Below are 21,075 nucleotides of genomic sequence, written 5' to 3' on the forward strand. Positions count from 1 at the left end.
GAAAAGGAAACCCCAGTGCAAATCATCAGTAGGCTGAGCAACATCCAACAGCTGTTATATGACAACACATGGTGGGATGACTACACAGTCTGGACTGCAGATAACCTAGACTATTTTTAAAACACACTTTTTCAGAAATGAGCTTTTAGAGTAATTTGACAAAATCCAAAGCTGAGGCAAAGGACATCTGAAAAAAAAGAAGTAATAGTAGAGAAAAGATAATTCTGGAATAAGTTTTCACCTGCATATTTGTAACTTGCACTATTGCTAATTTATACCTAACTGTATTTTATAACATTCCCCCCCTAATTTGCTAGTTAAATACATAAAAATATGACACTTGGTCCTGATCTTGACACTCAAAGTCCTGCCTTCTATTGTGCCCCAAGTGAGAGATTCTATACCCTACATGCAGCAACACTGGAAAAGGAAAATGCTCTGTTTTTTCCTCACAGTCTGTAGGACTGATGTCAGCTTCCTTTACCTGAGGGAAGGCTGAAGATTTCAAGTGTCTTGAAGAACCTGGGCCACTACTTTGCCATCTCTGGCAGAAACACACTGAGCATTCAGATGAGATGGTCCAATATCAGGAAACCTGCGCTTTGGTCAAACCTCTGCCACTGACTTCCTGCAGTAGTCTCACTCTTTCCCAACATAATTACCTCCTCTTCAACATGAAGGAAAATTATACTTCTGGCAACCCAGACCAAGGAGAGAAGAATATGAGTGTTTGCTCACATCCCGTTTCATAAAAATATGGCAGTTCTTCAGTGACAGGAGAATAGTATTCTCTGCTGCAAAGCAATGCTTGTGGCCACATTTGGTAGAGGCCCTAGCAAGTGTATTAACACCTGGGAAAACAGCAGTTCAGTAACAGATAAATTCCCAACAGGGATATGGTGCAGGTGGTCAGTCTGCCTCTCTAGAGGTGAGGCACTACATATATACTTCTCTACTGATCTGAGTGGATTGGATTAAACAGGTCATCACAGGATTTAGTCATACTTATTTCTTAAGCTGTAATCAGTCAGGTCACACTAAAATTGAAATTTACATTCCCAATTTATTTTAAAGTATTTGTTTGTTTGAATCTGCCTTACGCTTATTTTCTCTTAAGTCACCAACAGGTTTGTACATTAAAAACTTCTGGGCTGTAACCCCGTCACTCCTCGTATTACAAATCCTGCTGAGAGAGCAACGTATTTGAACTGTATTAGGCACCTTGCCCAGCAATGACAAAGGAAAAAGGAAGGAAAGGAAAGTGAGACTGAAAGTTACTGGTCTAACTGGCTGGCTGTAAGTGCTTATAATAGCCAACACAAAGAGGGAAAAAACTACTATGGAAGGAGAGAAAATGGTCATGGACAACTGATGCTACACAAGCTTGGTCTGCTCTTTCTACCTAATGTACTGCAGTTGCAGTAACCAAGGAGCTCCTTTACATCTTCTGGTGGGATTTCATCACCATCAGGGGAATTGTAGCTCCAACTGACTCTTGAAACCGACCTCATTTGTTGAGATGCCCAAAAACACAGCCAGGCCACACCCCATCCATGATTCTGTAGTTTGTCTGTTTTAAAACACAACTCACAATGCGAAGAATGTCACACAAAGTACTTGCAGGTAAGAAGTTTTATTTCACTCACCAGGTCAAAACAGAATCTACAAAAACCATATTTTAAATGCAAGTATTATTCTTACTAATTATCACCAGCAAGCATGCCTTTTTTTGGCAGTATTGAGAGCAGAAAAAGAAAGGGTATTAAACACAGCCAAGAATGAAGTTTTGAGACCACAGGAGAGGAACAAGCTGTCCTCCTAGTTTGAGATTTCATTTTTAAGAGGAGAGATAACAATTCCAGGATGGGTTTGCAATAGATTGCCCTGTAGGTTTGGTTTTTTCCCCCTGATACCTCTGGGAATTTCTAGTCTGAAAACCAAACTCACTTGCCCAGCAATGTGAACTGACATCACCTCATATAAACTAAAGGATCCATCCTAGTTCATGCACACAAAATACTCAGCCTCTTTGTTTTCAATTAGAAATCCTATACTAGTACACTTGTATTCCAAATCTGAAGTCTCAAGCAGGTTCTGAAGACGAACAAATTTACCTCCAAGCAAAAGACCAGCACAAAATATGAATTTTTTACCATATCAATTTGGTCTGACAAAGGAAGCATACGTATGTGCAAGTACACTGTCCATCTGTATAGTGCTGTTGTGGACTTCCAGCTGCTGAGTGCCCCCATAAGATTCCAAAAGAGGCAGAAGTATTTTCGGTATTGTTCTTTCACAGTTTTGATGGTTCATTTTTCAACCTCTCTGCTGGCTTGGAGAATATACCTACCATAAATTGACAGTCATGACCTAAGAGAAGGCTGGCAGATGCTACTTTGAATCAGCTGCCAGCATACAGGAGTCTTTATGTCAGTCTTGACAAGATGTGGTTTCTAAAATTAAAGTGTTCTGAAGGACTAAGTAACTTTTAGCTCACTGCTTGACAAAAACTGCTTACAAATTTTTATCCTTTTAAATATTTCCCAGCATCTAGACTGCACCACTCTTCCTCACTAGCTGTCAAAAGTCTGATTCATCTTGTTAAAGCCAACAGTAAAACTCCCACTTAGTGGGATCTCAGTGGACAGAGACCACACCTACCTCTTCTCATTTTCTTTCCAAAGGAAACAGGCATCTCAGCTGTAATCTGTTCCTTGCACATCCACATGTCAATCACTCCTGCTGCCCTTCTCAAAAATATTTCTAAAGCTCCTGCAATCCTTCTGTTTGAAAATATCCAGGTGAGACCTGGTAAACGCTCTACCAACTGGATTTATATTCCACAGCACATATCATGCATAGGAAAGCTAAAAAAATAATTTATGCATGTCACAGAAGTATTACTTGGCATTTCATTGCATCTCAAATGCAACAAATTTATGAAATTTAGAAAATGAAATAGGTCTGCTAAAGCAAAACCAGATTCCCTTCTCCAAACTGAATAAAATGTAGATGGGCTAGTTCAGAGGAAGAAACTTTTGTCTTTGTACATATTATATATATATATATATATAAAGGCTTTCACTGAGTCATTTTCTAACAGAAGAAAGGACAACATGAGATTTTAAATTTGTTGTAGAAGTTCAGCACACTTCATAGAGAAGAAGTAATTACAGAGGTGCCTGCTAGCAGTGCTACTGTTAGGGCTGTGTTGGGGGTTCATTATTAACCCAGTTTTCATGGTTTCACACCTCAGTTAGAAGACACCCATGTGCTGGCCTTAAACTACCATAAAAAAACTCATCCCATTAGCAAATTATTTAGTTACTTTTTCTTCTTGTAAAAATGCAAACAGAAAAAGGGAGCTATATTAAATTTTCATGCTTTTCCATAAATATATACTGGGGAAAGAGTTAATAATTTAAACAGCAAATTCTGACACTTCTGGCTGAAATCATTATACTGTTTAAACTAACTTCTACTTCTTTTGACTACAGCAGGACAGGATTTCATTCTCTGAATTCTGGGGAACTTTAGATCCTGCTGTCCACTGAACTGCTCATCAAGACCAAGTGCTTTCTCCTGTTTAATTTGTGTCTTTCTTAAGCCTGTTCCTGAAATAGCTCAAATCCCACTGAAAGACACAAGTGTACGTTATTACATTTGTGCATTGTCACACTTCTCGCTGTTCTGAGCATTGCTAAGTTTTTCTGATACAACTAGAGATGGGATCTTTTGAAAGAGATGTTCTAGGTAACATCTGGAAGCCCCTTCTGGATGGCTGCTCACACCTGTTGAAAGACACACACTGCACAAACCAACACTGGTTTAATCCCTGTGCCTTCCCCAGACACGTTCACCATGTGATGGTGTTGTATGACACTCACAGCACAGCCCACTAGGGACAAAAGAGCTTTGCTCTGCTACCGAGCGAGTACCAGGGGGACTTAACAAACAGTACTGACAGTCTTGTCAACACTTTCAAAAAAGGACCACCTTTTGCAACACAGTTGAAAGCTGGCATGATTTTCCAGGGTAAGGCTTTAAACTAAGATTTCAGTTTGAATTGACTCTGCCTATGAACCCTCTACCTTTCTGAGGTAGAAATTGTGTGAAATTTGGTTGATCTCTGCTCCATTGCCTCCTACTCTACAGCAAAGTAAATCAACTTACTTGCAGGCCTGATGCCTCCTGATGGCATTTCATTTTCTTTCCCTCAAACATTAAAGAAAAATTTGAATGGAAAAGCTGCATGAACCCACATAAAAATTCCCTCTGCACCAGAATGTGATAAACAAAAAACCCAAGTCAGAGGCTTTCTCACAACTGTGGCCCAGATATTTTAAGTTTCTATGTAATGTCAGCTGATTCAACCCTAAATGTTTGCTTGCATTAGCTAGCCTGCTAACATACCAGGGCCTTTAGGAACAGCACACAGAGATGACCTGAACTTCCAGGCTTGGAGCAAGCAATCCAGTAATTAAAACTGATTACAAACCAGCCACTCTAAAAATGGTATGGTGGTGAAAGATGACTTCTGACTAAGTGCCAACACAGACAGCTAACTCAGGTAACACCATCTTAAGCACCACATCTGACTCTGCTGTGGCCATCCCTGAACTGGGCCCCTAAAATCCAACTTATCACTATATATCTTTTCTTTTACATTTTAACCTTAATACAAAACACTCACATGGTGAGTTCTCCAAAATACAAGGAGGAGACAGGTAAAAGAAGAAAATCAAGGATAAAGTCAAAGTATACTGGTATCAAAATATATTACTTATTTGTGACATGCCATGCATAAGACTTCATGCTGCTCTCAGAGGAAAATGGTGTCTCTATTAGCCATGAAGATTTAGGATTCTTCACAGGAAGCTAATAAAGCTTACCATAATATCCTGTAAACAGGAAAACATTTGAAAGCCTGAATCCAGATGCATGCTAATTACAAACATCACTTATATGTAAATCAAGAAATCCTAGCAAGTGGAGGGAAGGAAATACTTTTGTCTCTCACCACGACCATAAGATACCACAGTGACAAACTAAAGAAAGAAAATATTTTTTATTAGTGTTCTCTAAGTGAGCATTGCTGGCTCATTCCACATCCGGTGAACACCTTTATCAACAGCAACAAGAAAAAGACATTTCTTGGAGGTCTCTGGCTAACACATACTGTGGAGGTTCAAAGGTAAAATAAATGTTAGCTAATATGTGTCAGAAGGCAAGGAGAATTCCTTTTAAAACAAAATCTTACTATTGCACTTGTATTCTTTTTCAAATGGGTAATTTCAACCCCTATATCTTATCTAGCAATCAAGCAGGCAGACTAATCTAATTCACTGTAGGCATATCACTTTTGGCAAATCTGCTTACCAAATGTTGCCTGGAAATCTTTCCTGGAGATTAAAACACATGCCAGTTTTTGTGACTTCCCAGGTATCTCTGGAGCAACCCAGGGCCACCAGATTAAGAAGAGATATTTTACCTTCAGGAAGTACTGCCCAGCAGCTTGCATAAACAGCAAGTTATTAGGAAGACAAAACAAGACTGAAATCTACAAGCCCATGATAGACCTTGAAGTGTTCCAAATGTAGACTGACTTGAATGAAGTAGAAAAGATAAGTAGAACTGCATTCACACACCTGTAATATCTGTGTTAGACAATGCAAGTGTTAAGAAACTTTTCTGTTTGTAGATTGCTTTTTTAAAGCCAGAGACAGGAGAGAGAGGTGTTCAAGAGGTGCAGGCTACACCAAAAGCTGCTTCCCCTCCCAGAATCTGCCTGCTGAGTGGGACCCTCAGAAGCCTAGAGCCCTTGCCTAGGAGCTGCTTGGGAAAGCTCTATGGTACTCTTCTAAATCAAAAAGATTGCACATTTATCCAGAGTCCTTTTTCACCCTTGCGTTTGCACTCCCTACTTTGCTGGTTTTGAAATTCTGCCATCCACATGTCTCTGTCTGAGGGAACACTATTTGCAAATTCCAACAACCACATTCACAGCTCAAATTCTGATACACATGCCTTGGTCATCTTATTTCTAACCCCAGCTACACTTCATGTTTAGAACATTGCAGCAATGTACTTTACAATCAAAATCAATATTGTTTCTCATAATGTAAATTATTTTTTCTTAAAAAATATGCCATTTTAGGGTTTTTTTAATATTTCCTCTTTGGATCTTCCAATGAGAGGAAATCATTGTTGAACTTGTAAAGTATCCCAGACATGAAAAAGAAATGGGTCAGGAATAAAAACAAAACTGAGAGGCATAAAAAATATCATCTTTGAAAGTTAAATATGACCTTCTACTTTTAGATATGTGCCCAAGACACATTCACATTTAGGGTTAGACAGGATCTAGAGCAACCTGCTCTGACAAGACAACCCAAGGCCATTGAACAATGGTATGAATATCTTTATTACTGTGTGAAGGGGCAGCTAAGAGGAAGCGAAATTATCAGTACATGCAGCCTAGTAATGGAAAGCTGCCTTAAAATGGCCCCAGAATGAGAAGCATCCAGATCTGTAACTCTTACTCTCAGGAGTGAGTCTAGAGCTACAAGTGAGCTATGAATTGAGCTCACCCCAGGGGAGTAAACAAGCCACTTCCCCACATCTCTGCTTCCTACTGCTTCAGAAGTGACCAAGTACCTGCCAGGCACACAAGCTCTGCTGCCAGGGAAAAGGAATAAACACTGCTGTCTACTCTTGAAAGTATCACTGTAGCAGTGAGTGTTTTTGGTAAAGGAGACTTGGAAAAAAATCCACAGGCAGGACAACATTTAATGGGAGAATGCATAATGAAATTAACATAGATAATTTAATGAAAGGGAAAGACAGAAAGAAACATCCTTATGTAAATTTAATTAAGTAAACAATTACAGCAAAACTATCTATTTCAAGGTTGGTAGTGTTTCTTTGTTTTGCTTTGTTTTCTAATTGTAAAAAGCCATTAGCACTGATATATGGGAGAAAATTATACCTGCTACTCATTGAGTAAAATTAATATCTTAAGTACTGAAAGGGTTGGAGAAGAGTTTGAAAATATAAAATACTATTTGTTAGAGGCCCTTAAGATTCTATTATCAATATCAAAGACCTTGCAGAAAGATGTTTCTGCTGGGCAGAAGTGTTTAAACCCTGCAAGGAGACTGTAATTCATCCCTGCTGAATTCATCCCTTCCATTCTCTGAGAAAGTCTACTCTGGGCATAGATGATGCTCTTGACATCTGGCAGTCCCTATAGCAGGAAACCTTGGACCAGGAGTAAGAAAACAACAGGGCTAGATTTACTAGCTAGTTAATGAGAAAAAACAATTTTCAAAAGGTTTCCTGCATCACAGGTTCACTATTTCAGAAGCAGGAAGAGTTACTATAGCAGTACACCACAGATATAATTCTGCCTTCCTCATGGAAGGCAAAGTAAGTTTTGTCTGTCTAATAAAACTATCCAAACACTGTTATATGAATTGAATAAATATTCCCATAACTACCAGAAGGCATAAGAAACAGCGGCTGCCTAAAATCAAGCAATAAGATAGCAGGTTTACAAACAAGTTTCTGAATTAGGTGAAGGGATTTATCTCCCTTTATACTGAGATTTTCCAATGTCCCGCTGGACATCTAAGAAGAGCCCTTGAGATGCTTCACCACTGCAGAGAGATATTTAAGAGTATTTCTAAAAGAAAGCATGAAGATATGAAGCAAACTGTTTGCCTGTATAAACTGAGAAAAAATTTATCTTTAATACTTATGCTTCCAGTTCTGTTTTGATCCATTACTTTCATTGTATGCTTTAATAGGATTACCAAAAAAAACCCACAACTGTAAAATTCTCCAGAATTAGAAATGGTAAATTATTAACACTGATCTACTGAATGCAGTGCTTTTACATTATGATTTATTAATTAAGAAAACTGAAACAAAGCTCAGTATCTTAACACTCTTTTGGAATAAATATGACCTTTTGATGCCTGCGCTGGTACCCTTCCAATTACAGCTCCTTGACAATTCCATTGCATTTGTCTCCTGTTTTTCCACAAAAATAAAATCATGTGGGCCAAAGCCTGCACCAGGCAACCTGTATGTCGTGGTCCACAAAGGGTTCTGGGGCTGATGGCACATGGGCTGCATGCAAGCAATTCTTACAGAATTCAGTGGCATCTCACTTGGTTTGCGGCAACTTCGGAAACACACCCCATGAAATATACAAGGGGAGAGCATAGGGTGCAATGGAGGAAAGAGAGGAGATCTGTCTTCCAGTGCAATTCCGCCAAATCCCTAGACAGCATTATCTGAAAAAACTTTCCAGAAGCATTTAACAGTGGCAAAGACGAACTGATTTGTGAGTTGGAGGTGACACTGTAATCTTTTACTGTCAATAGTAGAAAGATTACCAATGACAAAATAACACTATCTCAGTTACAGTGATCCATTATAATAAATCACGTGACTTCAGCACCCGTTGTGCAGAATACCGCACATCCAAAGTTCAAGGCAGCAAAACAATAGCTGTCGGTTCATGCATTTATCAAACACTAGGTTAGATGAGAAAAAGACAGCTACTAGCTGCACTGCTGCATTTCAGGAATCTCTCTTCATTTCCTCAAGTGTGTGATAGGCTCAGTGGTATACTGGTTGATACCAAAGGTGAAGCACAAAACACATTACATATGCAGCAGTTCTGAATTTAAAGCAAATACAGTGTGGCTGAGGATACTGCTGGAAGACCAAAATGAACACATATGTGAACCCATACTTTCAAAATTTGGCACCTACAGTTAGATTCCTCCAGACTTGAACTAAAACTTCAGTTAAATGTTACTGCATCTTCTTCACCACTTCTTTGGGAATTAATTGATGTCCAGCCTCTGAAGCATTAATACAATGTCTGTGCTTGTTTAAGTGGCTGGGAAGAGTCCGTATAAGCTGTAGTCTCTGTGACAGGGAACTAGGGCTTAGTGAAGGAAGACCTGCTCTGACATCCATGCCTAAAATCAGGCATTGTTTCTCATTCAAAGCTTTCTGAAACTCCTACTACCAGCCTATCAAAACTCTCATTTCAGTCTTAGCTTTGCCCAAGCAAAGTCCTTGTAATTTCTTTAAGCACTGTTATGAAAAACATGGGGCAGGTAGTGTGGGGACCAACCAGGTGCCCCAGCACAGTGTCACCAAGCATAGATGCCACAACACAGACATCTCCTTCCCTGTGTGTGAATGAAAACACAAACAACTATGATCTCCACCCAAAAAACAAAATATCTCCAAGTGTCAAAACAAGTTGTGGAAAGGGAGAGAAAGACCGAGAAAAGCCCGATCTGCAGACAAGTCTCTCCGTTAAGCTACCATAGTGAAACCATGCCAGAGTCTGAGAAACAGCTGTCTGGTACCTTGGGTGGATTGACCCATGTTTCCATTTATGATAGGCTGCTGCCTACAATCCAGGCACAGAAAGACTTTGTAAGAGGAGAACTGACAAGAAATGCAAGAAAGGCAAGACTAAAGGGTTGACCAAAGGATTCCAAGTGCAGGGTTCTTAAGGAATCTCAACATCTGGTTTCAGACTGTGCTTGACTTTCCAAAGCTAAGTGTGGCTTAAGTATGAGTATTAAACTACTATCAGGATAACAGGCTGAGGAAAAGTACAAGGAATTTAAAGACTGTGTGTAGGGTGGAAGACAACCAAACAACATTAATAAGACTAATACATGTGCAAAGAGCTGAAGAGAAAGAACCATAAAACAAGAGTATGTCTTCCTTGGAGGACAGGCAAGCAATAGTTACACCTTGGGGTATGTCTCTCTTATTCCTTCATATCTGTTTTTTTTTCCCTGACACCTTTAACCGTTTTGCTTCTAAATAATCTCCACACTGTTGAAGATGCTTCTGTATTGCTCCAGTTTTTACTGTCTGTGGACTCATGAAGGTTAAAGTCATGCAGCATGACTGTAGGTCATGATAAAAGTTATATCAGGATGGACTTCTACAGCATTATCTATATTTTTGCTTCTCATGTACTCTTTCATGAAGTGAAGAGTATATGATTTGAGAGACATTGTGGTAATGAAAATGAAATTATTTTAGTGGGCTGGACTTGTCAACAATCTCTCCATAAAAAGGAAAAATTTGTAAATACTCTGGCTTCATTAAAGCTTTTATTGACATGAATGTGCCTCATTTATTTGGAAATATTCAAGGCTGGAACATCCTTCAATTATTTGTACTTTGAAGGCAGCCTTTATATCAGCTTTCTAAATATATAATTTCTAGAAAGAGCCCCAGATAAAAGGGCTGATTGCCAGTTTGGGGACATTTCTGTACGTACTCCATAAATGCACATATATACAGCATATATAGACCATAACATAGAATATATATCTTCTATCTGACGTATCAGGATCTCTCAGATATCTGATTTTAGTTGCACCTTTTTTTTGCCATTATTTCCCTTCTAGCCTACAGGAATAAATGACTGTTATTTCTCTTTTCTGCAAGGGCCTGTCATTCATCTTTGTTATTAAAAATTCAGCCACAACAACAGCAACAAAACAACAACAATTTAACCAAACAACTGCTCCATAAGTTTTCAAATAAAAATGCAACACAGATGACTGGCTACCCTTGGAAGTGGTTCTTGGTTGTCAGGTAGTGAACAATCTTTAGAGAGGCCTGTGGATTAGGAGTCCCAGCCATCTAGCTATCTTCAGTGCAATTCTGGATAGTGTCAAAACATTACCCATCATTGTAAGGATATGCTAGTTTGATGCAATGTTTATGGGACACTGCTGCACCGCACCTCAGTGAAATGGTCTCTTGGATACCCTCTCTCTGTATTGCTGTGTAAACCAAAGAGCGCGCCAGAAATTGCAGTGCAGCAGAGTGTATTTCCTTTCCTGGAAAACCTATTACGTTGCCAGTTTGTGACATGCAACGTGGAAAGGCATACCCTTCTCTGGGAAAGGTGCTACTCCTTTTCAAGGTGAAAAAGTAGATCACTAAAACAAATCCAAACTTTAAAAGTCTGTGGCATCTGAAAATGATACATGGGTACATGTTAAGGAATTATCTGTGTTTTGAAAACTGACAGGGCTTTGTAGATGGCCTAAATCAGGCTATTAGCAAATTCAAAACCAACACATATTTTGCCCAAATACTCCCAAAGCATAGAAGCACATTCCAAAAAGAGTAAACAATATTGCTTTGTCATTGAACTCACAGAAAGCATTTTCTTAACTGGTGAGATTTTAAATATACCTGAAAAAAGAACCCTTAAAGATTCTGACTGGGCAATCCACTGAGAATAGCATGAAAGTATAGCTTCAACAACAGCGCAGCATCTGAAATTGCAGAATTCCAGTTTTATAAAAGAAGTACAATTAAGGAAGAAAATGGTTGAAATTTCTTTCCACGTCCTCCTTTGTACTCTCCACTCCTCGTGCACTTTTAAAAATCTCTCACAATATATTATCAGTTTCTTCTGCCCATGTGCACCATTCCTCTCTAGTGTGATCCTGTAGGTTGGTGGATTTGGCCAGTAATTATCATTACAACTGTGTCTGATAGATTTCATTGTGATAATATGCTGCCATGAAGAAAATAACTTTTAGAGGCTCTTCCCTTCACTCATTCCTATTCCAGGTGCCTGCCCATTGCATGCAAGCTACTATTTACAGTGATAAAATGTCAGCAATCTGTTAAGTACCTAAAGAGTGGGTTTATGTGTAATGACTACAGGTTACATAATTAGAGCATCATATTTCATTTGCTTGTTAATTTTCCAAAAGTGCAGGAAAGAAAGGATAAATGACTGTGGAATGTTATGCATTTGAACAAAATGCTCCTAAACATATTATATATGCCTCCACAGTCAAAATATAGAAATGAGTAATAACCCTCTATTTACTTGACCTCATTTCTAATGCTTCTTTTTTTCATATTAATAGGAGTTACACTGTTGCAAATCAGCTAATCTTTGATATCTCTGATTTTTCAAGTTGCCCCACAAAGCTCTTTAATAAAAAAAGATTCAAAGATTTATTTTTAAGCTGGGCGGTCACAGCATAAGGGTAATTTCCTTAAATGTGGTACAAAAACAAGCTGTGGGGAGTCCTACAGTCTAACTGACAACAGAAAAATTTTGGCTTCTGAGGTTGGCCAGGATGATTCCCGTGGTCTCCCTATAATAAGCCTCATACAATAGCATCACCAAAAATATTTAACCTTTAATATTTCAAGGCCAGGGTACAAACCAATCTGCATGGGGTGCCTAAAATTCTTGAAAATTTAAAATTTTCTTTGTAAGGCTGATTCTTTATTTGGCCATGCACTCCTTTATCACAGCTCCAGGACAAACACTTCAATTTATAACATAATATTTTCTGAAGCAATGTGTAGTTGATAGTCAATATTGACTTGTGGTAAAAAGATACCAAAGTATGAATAGTTACAGGAAAAGCAAAAGCAGAAATCAAAAGTTGCCTTTGTAAGTGATCTACTCTGTTTTTTTGAGAATTAATGCTATAATCAGGAAGACTCCAATCAATAGTAAGTTAAGGGAATTTTAAAAATGTATGAGAAAACAATACGGATACCTTGACAATAAATTACTACACCTTAGCTACATTTCTTAGCTGAATTTTATTTTGATAACCAGTATCTCTCTGATCCCTGTAAATGTTATGCTATACAACATAAAAGGGAGATATGATCTCTGTCTAAAAAAATAAAAGTCTGAAGGAAGTTTTACACCATCCTCTTTGGATAGAAAATACACAAGGTTTTCAGACACTGCAGTTTTTAACATAACATTTAATCATCTGAAAAGCTGTGTGATTTCATATGTAAGTCTCAGCAATGGGCAGGAATCCTCAAATATGCCTTTAGATATATAAAACCAGCATACATCAACATTCTTCACTGCTTTAACTTCCCACTTGAGTAGTCAAGTAGCTCTCAGAGTATCTGCATGTGCTGTTATTTACTACTGCCTACTTCATTTTCTCCTATTTTAATTCTGGACAGGGAAATGATTCGTCCTTGATGAGCACACTGGTACAAAATCTCAGGGCTCATGTTCACAACCTAATGGTTGGAGTATAACAAATTACCAAGAGGCAGCAACTCATCAAGCATGGGCTGCCCAGCTATGGTGTAGTACAACTTAGTTCCAAGCATCAATGAAGGATGGTTATGCTAATTTGCATTTTCTTACAGTAGGGCAAGTGAAGAATGTACATGCAATCAATTAACAACAGTTACTGTGTCTCTGCTAATGGGGGCAACCTATTAAGCTGACATAATTCATTGTGCATTTGCGCCTTTAATGAAAAGTGGCCCTCCTAAAGAGGCTTTCTCCTAAGCATTTCTCATGTTAGCATGCCTCTTTGTTTTGTATTGTGGATTAGCCAAGGAAGCTACCAGCAGTCTCGTCACACTTCTGCCCTTCCCCAATAATCTAAGATACTGAAGTCTCTTCAGATACCCAGTCTGGGATATTTTATCTCCTTCCCACAGTTCTTTAACAGGTAAAAGAAAGTATGATCTCATGAATTTGTAACCATGGTTCAAAACCTCTGCAAAGTAGAACCTGCTTTAAAGGTTAGATCCTGTAATGAATTTCTACCCCAAAACCAGGTTAACTGAAAAAACCCCGTGTTATATGTTTAGCAGTTTCCCATCCATGTATTTTTCAAAACATAAGATATAAACTTTCTGTATGTCCTGTAAACATTTCAGCAGGTCCCTAAATTCTTTAGAACAACATTCTCAGTTTAACAGTAGAAATTACAGACCAGCAGCAATACTTCATACTGCAAAGAGAAAAATCTGCTTCTAGGACTGAGCAGCTGTAAAACGATTGCATGCAACACCCTTGCTGATACCAGATATTTAAGATCAAAGCCATAGATTGGACAAGCAGAACTCATGTCCTTTACAAACCCTTTAAAATATAGGTTATATCAAAGATTCCTTTGACTGCTCTCAAATATAGACAGTCTCAGACAGATACACCTGTCAAGCAATTTAAAAATGCTTTTATCAAACTTCTGAATTTTGTCCAGGAGGCTAAGGCAGATCATTGGAAATATGCAGTTCAATTGTAAAACTGAAATTGCGTCATGCTATTCTTCTTCATGATTAACTCCTCCTTAAGGATATATGTGGCTCTTCCACCAGAGATGTTTTGCTACAGATTTCAGTCCAGTATTTTGAGTACCCTATTTCTATCCAAAGATGATCATAAATTGCATTTACACTAACACATGGTAAATCTCATGGAAAAGAGGAAGGATTTGAATGGTCAGGGAGATGTGACAGACAGGGCTGGAAAGATTAACTTGCAGTATAAGGAGCCTAGTACTTTGCAGAAGCAAATACAGTGTTTCTGTATTTTCACTGCTAAGAGGATGGAAAAGATTTATAGTGCATTGTATCAAATGCCCTGGATAAAATATTAATATAATGAGGAACAATTAATTTGAAATCAATGTACCTTGCTGCAACTACACATAGTTACACTTTTATTAGTGTAGATGATAATCAGAACTCGACCCTTTCAACTTCTGAATTCACCTGAGTCTGTTAGAAGCCAGATGCACTATAAAGTTTTCCAATTAAAAGCCAACGTGATTCTTCCTGGAATGATATTATACCCCCGACTTCCTGTTTTCCTTAAAACCATGTTAAAGTTAATGCAGCTCATTACTAATGATATAGTCCAAATAACAGCAAATTGAATAATACACATATTCAAAACTATGTTAAAAAAAAATAATTAAGTCAATGCCCACAAAATTTGTTTGCAGAAACTGTAGGTTACTGTTCCACCAAGTGCATCAGTTTCTATCAACACATTCAGCGATTTTGGTACCATTTTTGGCCTTTCCTAAGGGACATTTTGGGCATAAAAACATCATAAAAACAACAGTAATAGCTGAATTATTGCTCTGGAGTGATTCAATTAAATCATAGCAGAATTGGAAAAATACTTACGCTCCACAAAGTAAGAGCTGGCATCAATCTTCCAAATAATTTGACCACGGTGAGAGCCATTGACGCCACGGTTCTTGTAGTCCAAAAAGTTTTCCGACAAGACCTCATCTATAAACAAGAAGACTGGCCTCAGTAAGTGCCTGCTATGATAACATGCACAGCAGAGAGTCAGGCTAAAATCACACCTTTGGCTTGACAGAATATTCTAGAGAGCTTGGCATGACATGTTGAGAAATCAGATTTATCATTCATTTATGTTATTTAAAAGTTCAGTCAAGGTGGCTGAAGCAGCAACCCAGGATGGGCTGGGCCATGGGCTCATTGCTCCAGTTTCAGTGGGATGAAATGGATTTCACATCTGTGCTCTGACAAAGCAAAAGTCACAGAGACCAGCCAGCAACCTCCCAGGCTTTTCCTTTCAGTGATAACAATAGTTTTAATTTTAACAGAGATTTGTACAAATGTGCTTCAACCAACTCAACCTTGTTTGCTACAGAAGAAGTCCTGAGTGCGTGCTGAGAGTCACTTCTGTAGACAATTTTATTAATTATTAGTTGCATTAAAAGTGAGAAAAAATGTGAACCACTCAAACTGACATTAAAATACTTCAGTTATAAACACTGTGAAGAATTGGCTTTGTTTCAGGAAGAAAACAAAGATAATGCCATACAACAAGGGACACTGTGCCTGAGGACATAGGGGTGGTGTGACCAACTGCAGAACAGAAGAGGCAGCCCAACAGACAAAGCTGAAAAACCCAAAGACTACCACAAAAGTTTAATAAAGGAGACGAAATTGAAGGAAACTACATTTTCACTGAAAGAAAAAAGCAGCAAACAGATGTCAATATTGTCCCACTGGCACTACACAGTCATGCTCTCAAAGGAGGAAGGTGACTAAGTACCAACACTGAACTCCTTGGTGTTACTCTCTTGAGGGATTACAACAGAATTCCTTCTAATGAGATCGTTAACAATTTCAATGGATAATTATAAATAGCAATGCTATCTATAATAGATTTCCTCTTTGCTGACTGGCTAATTGTCAGGAATTATTTCACCAGCCGTGTTTCATGCTCTGTCTTGAAATGCATTTCTGCTGTAATCCCTTCAATAGCAAAATCCTCTGGTATGATTCTCGCTTTGTACTTTATAGTTGGTTGTGTCTTCTTTTAAATTCCAAATTATATATATCTAAAAAAAAAAAAAAAGCAAGTAAGTATACAACTGTTACTCTCAGAGCACTGGTTTACTTATGAATACCTTTAGTAAAGGACCATCCTGGGTACAAATCATCAAGAATCATGTACATCATTCTGTGGAAATAAGAAAATTATGTACTCGTGAGAAGACTTAAGCCTGTCCCTTTGGCTTTGGCAAGGAAAACACTTTATACTTAAAGGTGAGCATATACTGAAATGTTGCACTGAGCTGGAGCCTGGGAATCCTGCCTGGCTCTCATCCTGATGGGGCAGAGAGAGTATCCCTCAGTTCCAGCATGCTGCTCACTGGCTTCATCACTTGTGATGTTTATTTGTGATATTTAGTCTCTGTAAGCTGCTGGAGATGCTCCAACACCTGCCATGTTGTGATGATGCATGGGTAATTACTGTCCCTCAAAATATACTATTCATAAAATACCATGCTTAAGGAGCTTAGCTGAGCTAGACTCAATGGTCTTGCTTAAAAAACTGCAAGCATTTTAGGCCAGAGTTTAGTGGCACTGGAGATCCCAAAATCAGCTTTAAAATACTGTGTTCATAGGCAGTATCTGTGGAGACCAGCTGGCACTTCCACTGTTGCTGCTTCCCACAGCTAGCACAAAGGCAGCGTGAACTCTGCCACAGAAAACCCCTCTAATTTGACAGGGAGGTTGACACATGCCCATACCTAAACTAAATTACATCCCAATTGCAAGCTGAGCCAATGGGCATGACTCCAGGAAACCCCTTCCTCTATTTTGTTGAAAAAGTGTAGGAAGCCTGGAAAACCAGGATGAGAAGAAAGACCACTATCCATCTGCATGTCCAAGGCCGAAGATCACAAGAAGGGAAGGACAAGCAAGCCAGTCTATGATTACAGCTGACAGGTGAGACCACAGGAAATCTGGAACAAGCTGCTCCCGCTGAGTAACACCTGAACACTGCCTCCTGCCATGGAGGCAAGAGACAGGGGCGTATGGGGAGCATCCAGAGAAAAGCAGGTCCCCTGGGAAGGGGAAGGGATACATACATGGAGCTAGTCATGTGCACACAGTTTATGGACAGTGGCCACTGATGGAATACATCAGGTTCAGACAGCAGAAAGGATAATGTAGTATGAGCTTATGGAGCTATGCAATATGCAGAGCACCTGAATAGGAGCAGTGAAGCCTTTAAGTTAAAAATCAATTTGTATACAAAACATATTTACAAATGTCATGATTTAGAAATCCAATACGTAGGTTGTTCTCACAGTCAGTTTTAACCCTGTCTCTTTTGAAAGAGGTAAGTCCCTAATTCCAAAGAAATTAAAACTATTTTTAGTCTAGTAGAAATTTACGCTCATTGGGATTTTTAAGCCAGAAAAATTTTATCTCTAGAAGAATACATTCAGGTCCAAAAGGGAAGTTTTGCTCTTCCAGTTTTAGAAGGTATGCAATTTTGGAAGGTGAAAGATAAGATAGAAATATCCTCTGGCAAGTTAAAAATACCAGTAATTGAAACTCATCAGGAGGCTGGAATGTATGAATATGCCTGGTCGACCTGTTTTAATTGGCAAGTAACACTATTCCAGGCATGCTATTCCCTGAACACACACGTTATATATGTAGCACATTGACAAAGACAATTGTGCGTGTGAAATACAATGCTGCCTAGGGCACTACATGCAGATGTATGTACATGTATTTATCAACATTCTTACCATAAGTAAGCATATAGATGGTATAGAATGCTAGGGTGAAAGAGTATGTGCAAAGGAAAACAAATTTTATTTCCTGTTTCCATTGAGAATCCCCCAAACAAAGGAACTGACCTTTAAAACATGCTGCATCTTAATTCCCAAAGGTAAATGGTGAAATACTTCATTTCACCTCCACGCAAAATGAGGAGCAAAGTTAACGCTGCTCCCTTTCATATATTTCAGGCAGCAACTAATGCCTTTTGACATTTTTCCAATGAAGCATTGTAATGCATCTCCCTCCCTCTCTTTCTGAAATGCGATTAACCTTTAAACTAGCTATCTGCTTCCTCTGCATAGCTTGGGTTTGGCCCTGCTTGTCCAAAAAGCAAACACTTTGCAATTGCTCTTAGGTCTGTGGCTTCATTTCCCTGGGCAGTAGACAGCTTACTAATTACCTCCCATGGGCCCTAGAGGAAATGAGAAAGGTGATGCACGACCAGGAGCCAGGCGGCCTGGATCCAAACAGCAGCCAGAGGGACCAAGGCACACTAGTAGCAAATGAAAGCAAGTGCTTTGGGAGCCAGCAGCAATCTGATGGACTGCTTCTCCTCACCAAACCAGACACTGCCAAGCACAGCCTTTTACTGCTAAAAATATTCTGTGCTGTCACTTCCATGCTGAGCATCCCAATATACTTCACAAGCACTAGAGAGAGATAAAGAACCATGGCCACCAAAGAAACTTACCTTTCAGATGAAAGACAGAATCCAATTGACAAAAGGCATGCTGTTCTTCAGAGGAATTGGAGAAAATGTTGATAAAGGCCCCCCCCCAAAAGATCTATGAATAATCTAATGGGGACTTCAAGTGCTGTCAGCAGCTACACTAAACAGACAGGACCTTCGTATTTGAAAGTTTGTCCGAAATTCCCACAGAGAAGCAATCAGATAGTCAATACATCTTCCTCAGAAAGATTGATGGAGTCTAAATTACAAATATCTGAGTGACCCTTTTGCTCTGTTTGGTTTTGCTTAGGAGGCAGAAATTAAAAACAAACTCTCTCATATTGAGAATTCTGCATTTTGCTGATATATATGACTAGCCTATCTTTTCACATTCTCAAAGACTAACAACTATGAAATTTAGAATAACATGTGCTACTTTCAAAGAAATACATAATTAACATGAGACAGGCATACAACATCATATAGGTTCCTGAACTTGATACAGTATTCTAGTCTCTTATGAATCACTCATTGATTTAACACTACTTACTACAACACTTGCTTCCTGTAATTCCAATAATGCAATTATGGCACAAAAATAAAAGCTACACTTCATGCCTTGTTCCCTTCTGAGAAGGAAATGCTGTAATTCTGAAATTACATAAGGATTTCTAGTCTTCACCTAAATAAATCTTCATTAGTTTGAAATTTAAAATTGTTTTGGTCAATATGTATGTCTGTATTATGACACACAATGATAGCTAGCAAAATAATTTTAAAAATAATTTTCTGTACAAAGAGGCTGTGGTCTGGTTGATGGGTTTTGTAGCTAGCATGGAAAGCTGCAGGAAAGAGATTTCATAAATCACAGAATCAATTAGGTTGGAAAAGACATCTGAGATCACCGAGTCCAACCCATGCCCTAACACCTTGACAACTATTCCATAGCACTGCGTGCCACGTCCAGTCTTTCCTTAAACGCCTCTAGGGGCAGCGATTCCACCAGTTCCCTGGGCAGCCCGTTCCAATATCTAATCACCCTTTCTATGAGGAAATTCCTCCTAATGTCCAATCTAAACCTCTCCTGGAGCAGCTTGAGACTACATCCTCTCATCCTATCGCTGGCTGCCTGGGAGAAGAAGCTGGGTCCCTCCTGGCTACAACCTCCTTCCAGGTAGTTAGAGGGAGTGGTAATGTTGTTCCTAAGCCTCCTTCATGCTAAACATCCCCAGCTACCTCAGATGCTCTTCACAGGACATGTGCTCCAGACCCTTCATAAAGTATCAATAAAATAAAATTGTCCTGCTAAATAGTAATAGAAGGGGTACGCCGTAAATACGTTTCATATTTCTGATGTTTATTCTCTTACCACCCAATCTATCACTTGAAGAAAAACACAAAATGATGACAAAAGCCTCTGCAATTCACAAGTAGAGATTGTTGTGATTTGTATCAGGCCATGAAAGTGTTTCCTTTTACAATCCTTTAGCATTGCAAAACCCAGCCCTTTGGAAGCTGTTCTTACAAAGATCTGTACAATACAAGCAGTATTCTGCAGAAGAGAAACTATTAATGAGAAACATATACCAAAGATGCAGGTCCCAATTTCTTATTTACAAAGATGCCACATTAAAAAATCACTATAAATAATAGTTAGGAACATTTCCATTGACTTCAGCTGCTACGTATTATGCTCCAGTGTGGGTTGAATCTTCACTGTTAATTCAATTGCCGATTTCTGCTGCAGGCAATTAATATACTGCAATTTACAGTTAGCATCCCTCCTTCTATAACTTCCTAGGGAGAAGAGTTCTGGAAAACAAGGGCCTAATCTTTCACTGGTGCTACAAGCTCAATTCTTGTTCTAAGAGTTTTGCACATGCTTTTTTCAAGCACATGAATGGTTCCATTTTAATCCCACAAAAATTAGCCCATTGCCCAGCTAGAGAAAAAAAAAATTGGAAGGGAGAAATGTGAACAATCAATGGAGAAGAGGAATATGTCAAGAGAAGGATTAAAATAAAGTAGAAAGGGAGATAAACTAATAAAATGGGGAGTGAGTTCACAAAGTTAGAACAATTCTCAGTCACCAAGAGCAGAAGATGGTGGCCATAAATAAAACTGCTCCAGACACATTAGAAATGCAGGCATGGTGGATTTAAACATGAAGCAGAAAGAATTACACATTAAACCCAAATAACATGTCAGCCACTCCCAAAACCAAGGAGTCTCAACTTTCAGCAAAACACTTTTATCTTTGAACATCTAGCTTACTTCAGAGCTGCTTATCACTCTTTACCACTCCAGCACTCTACAAATTATTGCTGGGAGATGATAACACTCATTTTTCATGACACCAACAGCAATCAAAAAGGCAAATGACTAGCCATTACAGAGACCCTATTAAATCTTGGCAGTGATATGCCTGTAGGTTTTCAGAAGGCTGTGGATGAACTGTGGATCCAGTTCTT

The 21,075-nt window shown here is 38.8% G+C and overlaps 1 protein-coding gene across 2 annotated transcripts in view; it reads right to left on the bottom strand.

Annotated features, from left to right (window-relative positions):
* HECW1 (HECT, C2 and WW domain containing E3 ubiquitin protein ligase 1) overlaps positions 1 to 21,075 on the bottom strand; it is a 250,387-nt gene that overhangs the window by 132,636 nt on the left and 96,676 nt on the right. For both annotated transcript variants that reach the window (XM_041466427.1, XM_041466428.1), the window contains one exon: positions 14,998 to 15,105. In XM_041466427.1, the coding sequence (XP_041322361.1) occupies positions 14,998 to 15,105 (108 nt within the window). The remainder of the gene's footprint in view (positions 1 to 14,997; positions 15,106 to 21,075) is intronic.

Source organism: Pyrgilauda ruficollis, unplaced genomic scaffold (genome assembly GCF_017590135.1).
Source record: "Pyrgilauda ruficollis isolate IOZ18807 unplaced genomic scaffold, ASM1759013v1 scaffold2, whole genome shotgun sequence".
NCBI lineage: Eukaryota > Metazoa > Chordata > Aves > Passeriformes > Passeridae > Pyrgilauda > Pyrgilauda ruficollis.